This window comes from Mustela erminea, chromosome 2 (assembly GCF_009829155.1).
Source record: "Mustela erminea isolate mMusErm1 chromosome 2, mMusErm1.Pri, whole genome shotgun sequence".
Taxonomy (NCBI): Eukaryota; Metazoa; Chordata; class Mammalia; order Carnivora; family Mustelidae; genus Mustela; species Mustela erminea.
In genome coordinates, this window is record NC_045615.1 from 117,993,353 (window position 1) to 118,008,790 (window position 15,438).

At 44.6% G+C, this 15,438-nt stretch overlaps 1 protein-coding gene across 2 annotated transcripts; it reads left to right on the plus strand.

Moving 5' to 3' along the window:
• The first annotated feature begins 1,226 nt into the window (after positions 1 to 1,226).
• SMIM20 (small integral membrane protein 20) lies at positions 1,227 to 12,999 on the plus strand. 2 transcript variants are annotated; one of them, XM_032334025.1, is made up of 5 exons: positions 1,227 to 1,439; positions 6,371 to 6,422; positions 6,754 to 6,897; positions 11,443 to 11,499; positions 12,278 to 12,999. In XM_032334025.1, exons 1-5 carry the CDS (start codon positions 1,331 to 1,333, stop codon positions 12,294 to 12,296), a joined length of 381 nt encoding a protein of 126 aa, XP_032189916.1. In that variant the 5' UTR covers positions 1,227 to 1,330; the 3' UTR covers positions 12,297 to 12,999. The 2 variants fall into 2 exon arrangements, with proteins under 2 accessions (XP_032189916.1, XP_032189917.1); XM_032334026.1 differs by having other exon boundaries at positions 12,309 to 12,999.
• The last annotated feature ends 2,439 nt before the right edge of the window (positions 13,000 to 15,438 follow it).

A 15,438-nucleotide genomic window follows, 5' to 3' on the forward strand; every position in this document is an offset into this window, starting at 1 on the left:
GCAAGGGTCACATCTTACTCATCTTGGTATCCCTTGTCGCACTTTGTCTGGTGTTTGGGGCATGGCAGTTAGTCCATAAATCTGCTGACAGATCGAACACCTGATTTATATGCTTCTGGAACCACAGAAGTACACAGTAGCTTGACTCAACTACAAAGCTACAGAGAGAGAGGAAACCTGTGCTCTCCACACCGTTTCAGAAAGATCGTAGATCTTTTCCAGACTCACTAATACTGCTGGGGTCAGGATGAATGTCGGCTTGCTCCCCAGCCTCCAGCTGCTGGTAGCATTCTTATCTATAAAAGATTGAGTGAAGGCCCAAGGAACCTTACTCTCAGCTGCTCAATACCTCTGGGTAGCTCATATGCTCCCACAGCCCACCCGGAAGGATGGAGAATGAGAATCATAGGAAGGGGAACAGGATGTTTATCTTCAGTGGCATTAAGGCAAAACCCTAAGATCCCATCAATTGGACTGGCCACTGGCTCTCTGAGTTGCACTGACCGTATTTATCCCTACCTCATTGGTAACCCAGACATTCAGCAAGAGGGAACGGCGAGAGAGAAGGGGGATAGAAAAACGGAGTCAGAGCAAATCTCCCTGTAGTTTAGACGTTGAAACAACACTGCTCTCCTGCTACTGTTGGTCCAAAAGTCCCTGTGGCTCCGTTTAGAAGCCCCCTGCAGGCCGTCCCGGGGCAGGCTAGTCGCCCCTTCGTCTCTCATCTCTTCCAACAGTCCTCAAGGAGACCCAATGACTTGTGCAAAGCCGCGCGGCCAAGCCGAGGTTCCCTGATCTGTAAAATGGGCCAACTGATATTTTGAGGTTTAAATCAGCGAGTCACAGAGAACACGCAGCTTGAGGTAGGAAGGCACTAAAATCAAATGGTAGGGTTGGGGTAGAACGAGGAAGCCTGGTTGATAAAGGAGTGGGTGATGAAAGAGGTCAGGAGAATGGTGCACTTAGGGGGAACGGGGCTGCGGGCTGCGCAGGGGTCAGAAGAGGACCGGTAGGATCCAGCGAAAAAAGAGCCCCATTCACCACGCCGCGGGCGCTGCGCAGGCGTAAACTCCAACGCGGCAGAGCTGGGGAAGCGGTGAGGGGCAGCGACGCCCCTTGCCTCCTCCCGCCCGGCTCCGCCCACCCATAGTCACGCCCCTGGCCCCTCCCTTGCACGATTTCGCCCCGCCCTCCCCCTAGCCCCACCTCCAAGGCCCGGAAGCGAAAGCAGCTCCGCCTCTTCCGGGTGGGGTCACGGCCCGGCGGCGCGAAGGGCAGCTACTCGTGTGCGGGTTTCTCAGAGGGTCGGGGCAACCGCTTACCGGGCGCTATGTCCCGGAACCTGCGCACCGTGCTCATCTTCGGCGGCTTCATCTCCCTGATCGGCGCCGCCTTCTACCCTATCTACTTCCGGCCCCTCATGCGGCTGGAGGAGTACCGTGAGTGACCTGTGACCCCGCGCGGTGGCCTGGTCTCAGTAACACCCCTCCCCTCCGACCCCCACCTGCTCGTGGGGCCGTGGGAGGAGCTTGGCTCGGGAGTCAGGCAGTCCCGGGTTCGAGTCCTGCTGTGTGCGGCTTTGGGACCGTGGACAAGTGTGACTCAGTCTCTCGTACTCTCAGCATCCGCATCTGTAAATTGCTGTTTGTAATCAGTAAAATAAGACCGTTCAGTCCCCATTGAGACTCCCAGGTGGTAACGAAAGCAGTCGGCACATAGTAAGTTGACACTAAATACTAGTTCATGCTCACAGGTAACATTCGCGGAACGCTGACTGTGTCAGGTTAGGCATAACATTGGATCTTTTAGTATCCACAACCTCGCTTTGAGGTAGGTATTTTAATGCCCGTTTCACCGGATGGAAAACTGAGGCCCAAGGTCACAGAGCTAGTAAGTTGGAAGGCGAATAGTCCAGCCCTGCCCAGTGTCTGCACGGCGTCTCCCACACTCGGAAGCTGGGAATGGTGGTATTGGAGGGAGGCAGATGGAGCCCTAATCTTCCTGAGCCTGAAGGTGTTTTTATTGTGCTCCATTTCCACTCCCAGAGACAGCTTGAAGGGGAAATGTTTCAGACCTAAACTGGTATCCTGGGTTTTTGAGTTTTCCTCAGGTCTTTTTTCAGATTCTTCTGTCTTCCTTCACTTTAAGCGGGTTGCTCACATGACAGTGGTGAATATCCTGGGAGTAATTTTCCTCCTTAATCATTGAGGTTCTATCATTCTTAAAAGCCAAACTCTCCTTCCTGGAGACCTATACCTCAGCAAGGATTAGCACTTTGATACATCTGAAACCATCTGTCAGAGAGAAAATATTAGGCATTAGAGGCTCATTTTGTTCTCCAGGAAACCTGAATCATCTTGAAGATGGAAGAGGGCCAGCCCTGCCCCCTGGAGAATATTAGCAGAGGCTGAAAGCCTGGCGATTTGAAGGCAAAAGCTCTGTGTAAACGCTCTGCCTGTTACAAATGCTACAACATTTGGTTTCTGGAGGCAGAGCCTTTTAAGTACACACTCCCATTTCCTGGTAGCTTCTTTCATCACCCAGCATTGAAATGGCCCTGTGCATTCTGCCTTCCAGCCGATGTCCAGGCACCACATGTGGGGTAGACAGAGGGTGGGGTGAAGCCCCACATAATCTGGTTCCATCATCCTGCCTGGATCCATGCCCCAGGCTGTCTTAAGGCATCTAGAATTGAACTTGGGACAAGGGGCTATGCTTTGGGTCCCGCTGGGAAAATTTCCATTATGAAGACTAAAGCGGTGACTCTCTGCTGGGGACGATTTTGTCCCCCAGGGCATGTTTGGTTCCATCTGGAGACATTTTTTCTCATCACAGCTGAGGGTGGAGTGGGGTGGTGTGAGAGTGCTACTGGCATCTAGTGGATAGAGGCCAGGGATGCTGCTAGACGTCCGCAGTGCACAGGACAGTCCCCACAACAGAATCACCCGGCCCAGGATGTGCATGGGCTGACATGCCGGTCCATCCAATGGTGAAGGTGTGGACTTGTGCCATGTACCCCAAGCACTTTAAATATATATTAACCCGTGTAGTTTTCACAACCATCTTTGTAGTTGCTGTGTGATTATCACCCCCATTTTATATGTGGACAGACTGAGGTATGGAAGAGTTAAGTGACTGTACAAGGATCCGCAGCCAATGAGTCAGATCTGGGATTTCAACCAGTGTGCTCAGTCACTTCATCCAACAATGGAGTTTATAGGGCTCAATTTATAAGTTTGGGGGTATATTAAATGAGATAATAGGTATAGAAACACCCAGTATGGCTTATACTAGGCATCCCACAAAAATGTTTTAAAAATAAGGAGCCATTTGGGGCGCCTGGGTGGCTCAGTGGGTTAAGCCGCTGCCTTCGGCTCAGGTCATGATCTCAGGGTCCTGGGATCGAGCCCCGCATCGGGCTCTCTGCTCAGCAGGGAGTCTGCTTCCCTCTCTCTCTCTCTCTCTCTCTGCCTGCCTCTCCATCTACTTGTGATTTCTCTCTGTAAAATAAATAAATAAAATCTTTAAAAAAAAAAAAAAAAGAAGGAGCCATAAGACAGGGATGTGAGACAACGAGATGTGAGCAGGGCTGTCGGACCTGGCAGTAAACGGGTCCTGGCAGGTGAGGTATTGGTGACCAGGCCATGGATGAAGCTGCAGTTCGTTTTAGTGCTTGAACCAGTATCTATGTAGCTTCTTTTGCATTTTTTATAACTCGGATTTTAGCAATGACTGTATACCTGGTACTGTGTTAGGTGCCAGGTGTACCTAACCAGACAAGATGGTAAGAGCATTCGGTCCATCTCACTGTCCCCACTGTCATCCGACCCACTTCCCTCACCCGCTCCTTGGACTCTGAGCTGGTCTCCCTGCTTCTGCCAGGCCCCAGCTACTAACTTATTCTCTACTCAGTGGCCACAGTAGTCTTTTTGGTTGTTCTTTTGTTGCTGATTTCTACCTTATTTGCATTTGTGGTTAAAGAATGAGGACTGTATGTTTTTGATTCTTTGATATTGGTCAGGATTTGCTTTGTGGCTTAGTACAGGTCAGTTTTGGAAATGTTCCTTCTGTGCTTGCAGTGAGTATTTGTCATCGTTGGGTACAGAGTTCTGCATATGTTGATTCCAGACCAAACTTCTTAATTCTGTTACTTAGGTATATTTAGGCCATATTACTAGGTGCACACAATAGAGAATATTCTGGAGATTTTTTTTTTTTTTACAATTATCATTATATGAAGGGTCCCCTTTGTCCCTGCTATTCCTCCCCAGTTCTATTTTATCAATATTAGAGTTACCATCTTTGTTTTGGTTAGTATTTTCCTCTTATTAGTTAGTATTTATCCTCTTAGATTTGGCGCCTGTCTTTATTTGTTTATTTATTTAAAGATTTATTTATTTGAGAGAGAGTGAGAAAGAGCGGGGGAGAGACAGAGGGAGAAGGAGGCAAGCCGACTTCCCACAGAATGGGGCCCAATACGGGACTGTATCTCACAACCTTCAGATCATGACCTGAGTCGAAATGAACAGTCAGACACTTAACTGACTGAGCCACCCAGGGGCCCCTTGGCATCTGTCTTCAAATCTCATAACGAACCTAAACTGGATTTTTTTAACCCAGTCTGATAATTTCTCCTAACTGTTGGATTCAGTTCATTTTCATATGTGTTTTCTGATATATTTATTTGCCCCATCTTACCTTGTATTCTCTATTTGTCTATTCCTATAGCTTTTTTTTTATCTTTTTCTGCAACTTCAAGCTTTTTCTCCTCTATTCTTTTGAAAGTTCTACATTGTATTTTTATTCTTTCCTGATTACTGTTTCAAGTTAGTATCTTTATCCTCCTAGGAAATATACAAAGACCTGGGGAGAACGCCTTGGTCCTTGGTCCTCGTACCACATGTGCCACTGAGTGTTTATTCCTCCCCGGTCACCTAGTACCGGCAGGGTTTGTGCGCTCACTGATGGTTTCTCTTTGCCTGCATTCTTTACTCACCAGGCTCTGTATCCTTTCCACCGTCTGTTTTCTTCATTCTGAGATGCATCTGATAATATTTCTTTCAGGAGCATTTGTCACTGGCAAAAGTCATCCTTGTTTGTCAGAAAAATGTCTAGAACCTCCAGTTTTCCCCACGGCTGTTGAGAAAGTCTGTTGTCATGCCATTTGTTCTTTGAATTTGATCCTCTTGCTTGATTAAAATTCTTCCATAGCCCTCTGCTGTCCCCAGCGTCTAACCCGTGGAGGCTTATGGAAGTATTTTAATCGGGAGAGTGAGACGATCAGATCCACTCTCACTTGGAGTCAACAAGATTTCCAAATAGAGGAAGGTTGTACTTGCTGTGGTCACAGGAGAGTTGGCAGAGGTGACTGTAGCCCAAACCAGTGGTGATTATAGGACTGGGGAGAAGTACTGAACTGCAGAGTTGTATTTAAAAAGTAAACTCCACAGGGGAAGGGAGGAGACGAAGGAGAATGACAGTTTCCAGGCTCCAGCAGTAGAGTAGATGATGGCACTGGTCACTAACTAAGAAACACAAGAAGGAATTGGTTTGGGGAGTGAGGAGGATGAGCTGGTTCAGAGGAGAGAGAGCCGTCGAAGGAGATGGATGGAGGAGGAGCAGCCAGGGCAAGAGGGTTAAAACCACAAGAAGCTGCAGTCACAAGCCCCATGAAAACAACTCTTGATGAAGAGGGTTATGGTCAGCAGGATTGGGCTTCTTGGAGACAGATAAGAAATATTCAGTAGATTTATGAAAAAGAAGGTGAAGGTCAAAGTTAGCTTGTTAAGAATACATTCAGTGGTTTGGTGGTGGGCAGAGAGCAGGCTGCTCTGCGCAGTTAGCTACTTAAAGGTGTTTGTATGGAGAGGAGAATGATAAGAGTGTATTTGCAGCAGGTCAGAGGGCCTAGGGAGAGTTGTGTTTTAGGGAGACATGGGGCAGCCAAGAAGGCTCTGAACAAAGAAGGATGAAGATAATCCATAGAGTGACGGGTGGTAGGGGATCTTGAGATCAGGAGGCAGAAAGCCTTGGACTGAAGGCAGGACACCTCTTCCACCAGCTCAGGAGGAAGAGCAGGTACAGATTCAGCTAAATAAGGTTTGATGTTGGGAATTTGTGGGCACTTCTGCATGATGACTTACATTCTCATAACACAGGAAGCTTGGTCATCTGTGAGTGTGAGAGGCCCAAGAGAGGCCTCTTGGAAGGAAGACCGTGTTCTCTTCTTGAAACACCCTGAGCTTCTTTGACCACCCCACTGCCAGTCATCTAGCCTTTTGCTCTTTTGCTCCTGCCTTTCAGCCACTTCTTAGCCTCTCTTGTTGGGTCTTCCTCTCCCAACTATCCTTCATACATTTGTATTTCCCAGGACTCTGGGCAGACCAAGGAGAAGGCCACAGTTCTTGGAAGTGCAGGACAAGGTAGGCCAGACATCCGGTCCTGGAGAAGTAGGGCCTGTGGCTGACAAGGGAGAAACCCACGTTCCCATGTTGGGCCGGAGGGTCAGGTCAGCACCGACTCTTTACCAGAGCCAGTCTGACTAATGCTGGTGAGCCAGGACCGAGGCCATGGGGGGGACATCTTGAGGCAGCAGGGAAGTAGGGGAAGGCTGCTTAGATAATATAAAATGAGGGCGATCTTCTATGCCTTAAAAGCAGGCAAGCTGCTCTGACAAGACTGCCTTACTAGATTTCATGTTGACATTCAGTGTGATCTTCAGCTCTTGTGCTAACTCAGCCAGACTTTCCTAAGTGTTACAAGGATGACAAGGTCAGTTCTGCACGTGACACTTGAGTCCAAAATGAGCCCTGGGGAGACCGTGTTGGCACTGGTGGTCAGCAAGCCTAAACCGGAAGTATGGGGACAGTTCTGCTGTGCTCCTGGAAGGAATCCCAGGTGATGATTTTTAGCTTTCATCCTGCTGGCATGGCATGGCTTGTTGGAAGAGCCCCCATTTCAGGGAGAGTACAGCTGCTGTAGCTCAGAGCCTAATCTGGCTTTGTGTCCTAGAACTAGACTGTGATCCTGAATATGGCCTTTTAAAAATAACATGTATTTTATACCAGCCTGTGAGATGAGACAGAATAGGATCGCTTTCGGTGATCCTGTTCATTTTTAACTTTAAGTAGATGCACAGAAATATAAAATCTTGAGTTTTGCCAGAAAACCCATGCTCCTTCAATCCCCTCACTTAGGTGACTTGTCCAAAGTCACTGAGCACATTAACTGCTGGGTGGACACTAGAGCCTGACTCCGCAACCTTGTCTGTTGCTTAATGATGCCCCGTTTCTCATGCCTTGAAGACAGCAGAGTGTGTACTAGCAGAAGGAAAGGCTGCACGGGATCTCCGGATTGCCGTGAGGGGACCTCAGTCCTTCTCCCACATGGTCGCCTTACTGCTGCACCTTCTGCCCCAGCTGGAAGTCTGTTGTACAGAGTCGGAACAGGGTTGTGAGAAATCGCTTGACCTGGGAATACTTCTTACCTCGGAAGGGCATTTTCCCTATGCCATGCCAGGCGCTGGAATATGCTTTTTATTTCTTTCACTGGGGAGTCCAGGGTAGTACAGGGACAGACTAAAGTCTTACTTTCTAACCAGCATTACAATTATTAGCTCTCTGGATTCAACCAGACTCTCTGATGAGGAAGCCAAAGTGTTTCTAGTGTTGGGAGGAGTGCCTCCATTGGCCCTTTAGTCCCCCTCAGCCACTGGTTCACACTTGCCACCACGGCTCTTGGGTCCCTTCTGCTGCTGGTCCTGGTTGACCCCATCCGTAGGCAAACAGAGGACATGTCTTGGTAATAGCAGCAGAATGGGAACACTGAAAAAGTAATTTTTAATTTTTTTATTTACTGTTTAAAAATAGGTCCTTTGAAGTCAAAGTTACGTGAAGTACGAGAGGTAATCACCGAACAGTCACAAGGAAGTGTAAGGACTTCCTAAAAACTTGTTTTGCAGTTGTGTATTTCAGTTATTAAAAAAAAAAAAAAATCCAAACCAACAGAAAAAGACCTAAGAATAGTACGATAAATCCTGCTTATTTGTCACCTAGATTTATCAACGCACATTTTGACGCATTTGCTTCTCCCCGAAATGCTGTGTTACAGATTTGTACATACCTGCGTACATACACATATACCTACATAATTACTTATACATATAATTATTTCTGTTATTTTGCTGAACCATTTGAGAGTAAGTTCAGGACTCTGTGAGCTTCCCTTCCCAAATGCTGCAGCCTGGATTTCCTAGGAACAAGGGCATTCTCTTACATAACCACAATGCAGTTAACCAAGCCAGGAAATTTAATATTGACACAGTGCTATTATCTCATATATAGTCCATACTCAAATGTTGCCATTTGTCCAATTACTTCAAGTTTCAAGCTGCTTTTATTTTTAAAAAGCTGCTTTTATTTTTAACTGTCTGTGACCAAAAGGAGACGGCGGGAAGAGATCCTGAGGCCATTGTCTCACTGGGCAGGGTGCCGGGGTCCTGACCTTCTGCACCTGCTTTTGGTTTCTAGATGCCCTTCCTGCACTAAAGCCTCAAGCCCTCGCACTCAGGCAGTCAGCTGTCAGCGGGCGCTGGGGAACAGTGTCTGCCTTTGCTGCGAGGTTGTGGATGTGAAAGTAACAAGTCACACAGTAGAGCTGTTAAACAGTACGGACATTTAATATCAAAATATGTTTTCATTTCCAGAGACTTCAAAATTATTAGGTGAATTATGTCACTTCAGTCGGAGAATCAGCCCGCCCACACGCATTATTAGTTTTAATAATAATAACACTTTGGCCCTCTGATTAGAGATAACGATCCTCAATTCAAACTACAAATCACACCACTGCCTTAGCACCAGGGGGCAGAGTCGGGCTTGCTGAGACACTGGAGTGGGGCCTTTTCTAACGGGCATCAGGAAACTCCAGGCCCAATATTGCCTGTTTGCGTCTTAATCATTTCACTCCTGATAGAAACATGCTCACTACTGAAAAGTCAGTAATTAGCTTATCCTGACTTGTTCACATAGTTAAACCTCTGACTTCAGCATTGCCCTTTTCCTGAGGTTTCTAGACACTTGCTGTTTCTTTAATGATAACAAAATAAAAACTTACTGTCAACTTCAACAAGACATACTGCTAAATCTAGAGGGACTAGTTTGTTTTCCTTTTAGCATATCCCGCATTCACAAATTATAAAGTGCCTTTGTGTTATATCATGAATTTATATAAGACTGCTTTGGCTTTAGAATATTTATAAAACATTAATGGATTAAAGAACCAGGGAATGTAGATAGGATGCTAATACCGGTTATCACTTGATAGGAACTAGTTCAGCAAATCGGTTTAAATTGGCTGTCCAAGCCAAAAAAACAGAGGTGGTTGCATAAGGACAAGGATTATAAAGAGATTATGGTCTATTTTAAATAAATCCTTAGCCTCTCTTGAACCTCATTAGCAATTAGCAAGAAAGTGTGAAGACAGGGATTCCTTTCTCTTCACTTGGTTTTCTGTTGCATTGTAAGAGGTTAGGATACAATTAGACATTCTGTCCTTGCTATCAAAAGTCAACTTCCTTTGGTGTTTGGCAGTCTGCCAGTGTCTTCCCAGTACCCGCCTCTTGGAGAATGTGTTCAATACACCGGCTGTCTGATTTTTCTTAGATCTATGGGTAGAAAGCTTTCTGGCAGTTTATTATTATTTTAAAAACTCACCTCTTCCAGGGGTACCTGGCTGGCTTAGTAGGTTAAGTGTCTCATTCTTGATTTTTGGCTCAGGTCTTGGTCTCAGGGTCGTGGGGTGGAGCCTCACGTTGGGCTCCGCACTCAACCCAGAGTCTGTTTGTCCTTCTCCCTCTGCTTCTCACCCCACTGGCGTGTGCACATGCTCTCTCTAAAATAAATAAATGCAATCTTTAAAAATAAAAAAAAAATTCACCTCTTCCAAAATGTTGGCAAATGGACCTTTTAGGCATGGAAAAGCGTATCTATTTTTGTTCCTGGCACCATAGATGGCAGTGTAGTCTTTCACTGGTTGGCATTTCGAAGAGCATATCTGAGACACATCCGTACTTTGAGACCTTACATGTTGACAGTACAGGAGGGCTCAATCCTATAGGAGTTTAATGTCTTAGGAAATGAGATCACCTTTTGTGTTGGAGTTATTTTAGAAAATCCGACACCCGAGAGCTCCATTATCCACTCTAGATGGAAGAAGCTTTTTGGCATAGCTTGTCCTGAGGGTCTTGGTTATCACTTACCTGCTACTTTCAGAAAGGCCCAGGGAAACCATCGGGCCATTGTCTGTAATGGGCTTCATTATGCTGTGTCTTCCCTCTGTCTGTCTTAGAATTAGATATTAAGATTCACATAATCCTTATTGACCAGTGTTTTATTTGCCAAAGCAAAACTTAGCATTGATAAAACTATCAGGTAGGTCACTTAGGATTGACTTTCTGTCACATCACTGGAGAAGCGAGTTCAATGAATATTCGATTTGGCAAATCCCTGTTCCTTGTACCTTTATGCTTCTTGTAACTTTATGAGAATCCAGAGGCCAGAATAAAGGAAACAGCCTAATATTAAATAAGAGCTAAATGTGGATTTCAAGAAACAGTGTCAGCCTGATTAAGACGAAGGTCTGATTACAACACTTAATTACTATAATTTAGTAGTAAACATCTTTTGGCTCCAAGTCTTTCCCCTAAAAAGTCACCATTTGTTTGTCAAGATACTTAAAATAATAAGTCTTTGTTTTCACAGACCTATGGTTTATTCTAAACCACTTAGAAAGATGTGTCAGAATGCTTGAAGCCCACAGACATAAAATGCCCAATTTCTCTTGGCCCTTGCCTGTTGGACATCTCCAAAGAGATGGGCTGAGCTGCTGTAGCTGGAACACGCTTACTAATTGGCACAGCACCTGCAATCAATTAGGGAAGCTTCAATTACCCAAACCAAAGCCACCCACCCAAAGATTAATTTTCTGCTCTATTTCCTATCAAAAACATAGCATATTTAGCTCTGGGTCTGGTCCTTCAGCGGAGCACATTTGAGACATAGAAACTACATCGTTTTCTTGTTAATTGTGCTTGTTCCTTCAATTCAGCAGCCTTCTCCTCATAATATCACGCCCACCAGCTCTTTCAAAATTGTTCTTTTTCTGTTGTTTTGTTGCCTTTCCAAAATGCTGAGATCACCGAGAAAAGATGTTAGTCGAGAGCTTTTCTTTTGAAGTACGGCTTTCTTTGCTCTTATTGAAAATACCCAGTCTTTCTGCTCTGTAGGATCTGACGTCCATAACCTAAATGCTTTGAGTATTTGCATCTTGTGTATATTGTTTCTGAATTGTCCCATGTCATTGTCCCACATAAATAGAAAGATTTCCACCACCATGGCCCACCCCCCACCTTTGTAAAAGCAGTTTTTCTATTGTGTTTTTCAGAGAAGGAGCAAGCCATAAATCGAGCCGGTATTATTCAAGAAAATGTGCAGCCGCCAGGTAAACTTAGAAATCAAAACAGAATCGCATCTGTGCCATTGTGTGTGTGTGTGTGGGGGGGTGTTTGCCCTGGGTGGAAGAAATCTTTTGAGTGCAGAGGCTGGCGTGTGGTTGTGCCTTTCATTGCACAGAAGTTGCTATTTTATAGGAGCCACCCCAAGACTTATTTTTAACAGTTCACCCCGAAATACGTTTTGCGAGTTGGCACATTTCCTCTTGTGCATTTGATAAATGGGCATAAAAATGTGACAAGTGTGCGATCGAATATCAAGGGTGAATGCAAGGTCTGTCCTGTAGATCGACAGACCAAGTACCTAGTTAAACCCTGCCCTCGCGGGAATAAAGGCTGTTTACTTGAGAGCTATTTTAATTGAGGCAGGATTCTGCTTTATTCCAGAAGCTCTAAAGTTCCCTTTGTGGCTGAAATGGTTAGTTACTTTCAGATGATCCCAGTTGGGTGAGAAGGAGAGGTTTCCAGTTTATTAACCAAAACTCTTGTAATCGGTGGCAACTTTTTTTTTTAAATGATTATTTATGTTTTGACTAGGCCAGATACATAGCTTCCTGTTGTGGGGCAATTTGTGAGCCATTTAAGTCTCACGGCGGCCACGGCTGCTCAGCCGTAGCATCCCAGGCTTCCGGCAGCTTGCCCGCACTGTCTCAAACTACATGGAAATTGCACAACTCAATTCTGATGTCATTTTGCTTGTTTGCAGTTGAGGGAAGTGGTAGGAAGTTTAAGAGCGAATCCTGTTTTGATTCATGTTTCTTTCTATAGGGTTAAAAGTGTGGTCTGATCCATTTGGCAGGAAATGAGAAGGCTATCACCACCTCGATTATGAAAGACATCTTCATGCTTTCCATTCTGCCGCAAGTACAATAAATTGCCTCACTGCAGAAGGATGGCTGGAGAAGAAACTCTGTGAAGCTGGAAATAAGAGTACTGTGCACAAGGATTAATATTTCCCTTCTTAAGTATCAAAAGAACCCTGGAGCAAATCACACCATTAGGGAGGTTTTCATGATTCGATTTACTTTCTAAAAATGAAGCTCTCTCACCCAGCTGTGGTTGGAGGAGATCTACTTATTATTCAGTCTCTACTGCTTTCCCAGCCAAGCTGTGATGTGAATGCAAGCAGCCAGTAGACCTGGGAAGATCCTAGTCTGTCTTGCCATCCTCCAAATAGGAAATTTCAGTGAAAAGCCAGCGTGCTGAGCAGCCTCATGGGGCTCTTTGGAAACATTAAAGTTGATAAAACTCTGAGGACAAGGTACATTGTACTCTTTAAGAATAACAGTTCAGCTTAGCCGTCTTGTTGCCGCATGTTGGAAAATAAATAAATATGAAACAAGTTCAACCCAGTGACTGTGCATGCATAGTAGAAATCAGTGTTGAGTTAACGGAAGTGAAAATATGTATATTAAAAGGATCTATTTTTAATTCACAGTGGTGTTTTTTTTTAAATCCTATATAAACTCATTAAATCGCACTAAGAAGCACTGTTTGACTAGATTCTATTTGATAAGATATTCGACTGTGTGGTGTTTCTCAGTTTGTGTTCAAGTAAACATTTTAAAGGTAAATAGCAAATTTGTTGAGACAGATACTTACTGGTTGCCGTGCTCTACCAGCTTTCTCACCAGCCGCTGCAGAAATGAGCGTGAGAATTCTTTCTTTCTCTCTCTCTATCTCTTTCTCTCTGGTGCTTTGTCTGGCCCCTTACTAGATTATATGCTTTTGAAGAGACACCTCTTTCGTTTTTAGATTTCCCAGAGTGCCTTGCACATTACTGTGGGTTCTCTTTAGATGAGCTGCCTGATGACATAATTTTATTATTGTGAACTGGGAGTTTGCTTAATGGACAACTGTGTCAGTTTACTGTCAAAAAGAACTCAAACTGATGGTTCTGAAACCAAAGGCATCGTTTTTTTGGTAGACATTCCCTAACATTTAATTGACTTACGGCTAATAACCCAATAAAAGAAGTTGACTCATTCAGGGTATATTTGGCCACTATTTTCCTTGGAGGAGGCACCAGGAAGTTGTGTAACTTAAAGTCTGGCATTCTGTGGGCGCTTAATTGAGATTTCTTTATGACGGAGGCAAGCGCATGGACCATCTGCTCTGGAAGATGTCGTCGAGAACTCTGGGACCTCGCCTGCCTGTTTGGCAGATGAACAGACTCTGTTTTTCCTCTTCAGTGGGATCTTTGTCCTGGCTTTGACCCTGCCCTTGGTACACCTCTTTGTAGAGATAAAAGGAACTCTCTGTCCTGCTCAGCTGCCTTGATGTTTATAAAAGGATCAGTCTTCATGTTGTCAGAGGTGTCACATCAGACTCTGCTACCCAGGCTTGACAAAAGCTGGGCTGTAAGAGATGCTTCTCTTGGGGACTGCCTGACGGCCTTGGAGTTCATCCTGAGGTGCCCCGGTGTGCCAACAGGACAATAATGGAAGCTCTTGGAAGAGGGATCTTGGTCGGATACCATTAGGAAACACAGAGTTAAAGCAAACTTGGCCTGTTGGCTTCTAATTTGATGATTTCCAAGAGAGGCTTACCATTTCTTAAATGTATTTGATCACAAAATATTTTTCGTGGATTATCTCCTAGGATAACATCCTTTTTGGGAAATCTTTCTCTAGATCAGTGGTTCCCCAACTTTTGATCTCAGGACCCTTTAAACCATAAGTGACTCTTAATCTCACAAAACTCTTAAAATTTTTTAAGGACCCCAAAGTGGATTATGCCTGTAGGTACTATATTAGAAATAAAAACAAAATTTTAAAATGTTTACTAATTTACTTAAGAATATTAATAACAAACCCATATAGAGTGATATGACATATTTTTGTGTGAAAAAGTTGTTTTCCAAGATAAAAAATAATTTTGCAAATTAATGTCTGGCATAATTCTCTTAACAGCTAGATTCTAATATTTGCTTCTGCATTTGATTTGTTGCTCTATCACAAGTCCTATGGCCTCTCAAAAACTCAACTGTACATACTCATAAGAAGATAAGAGGAAACAAGGCAAGATAGCTGAGGTGCCTGGGTGATGCAGTCATTTAAGCAACCAGCTCTTGGTTTCAGCTCAGGTTATGATCTCAGGATGTTGGGAGGGAGCCCTGGTGTCTGGCTTCACACTCAGCAGGGAGTCTGGTTGGGGATTCTCTCTCTCTCTGCCCCTCCCCGCCCCTCTCAAATGTATAAATAAATGTTTAAAAAAAAGATAAAAGGTGGGGTGCCTGGGCGTCTCAGTGGGTTAAGGCCTCTGCCTTTGGCTCAGGTTATGATCCCAGGGTCCTGGGATTGGGCCCCGCATTGGGCTTTCTGCTCGGTGGGGAGTCTGCTTCCTCCTCCTCTCTCTCTCTCTCTCTCTCTCTGCCTGCCTCTCTGGCTACTTGGAATCTCTGTCAAAAAAATAAATAAAAATCTTTTTAAAAAAGTAAAAGGCAAGGGGAACACTTCTGCACTGTTGGTGGGGATGCAAACTGGTGCAGCCACTCTGGGAAACAGTATGGCGTTTCCTCAAAAAGTTAAAAATAGAACCACTATGACTCATCGACTACACTACTAGGTATCTATCCGGAGGATACAAACAGTGATTCGAAGGGGACCTGCACCCCAATGTTTATAGAAGCAATGTCCAGAAGAGCTAAAATATGGAAAGAGCCCAGATGTCCATTGATAGATGAATGGATAAAGAAAATGTATTATATATAATAGAATATTACTTAGCCTCCAAAAAGAATGAAATCTTGCCATGTGCAACAACATGGATGGAGCTAGAAGGTATTAGGCTAAGCGAAGTAAGTCAGAAACACAAATACCATATGATTTCACTCATGTGGAATTTAAGAAAACAAACGAATGTAAGGGAGGGGAAGGAAAAATTGAGAACAAAATAGAGGTAAACCATAAGAGACTCGACTCTAGGAA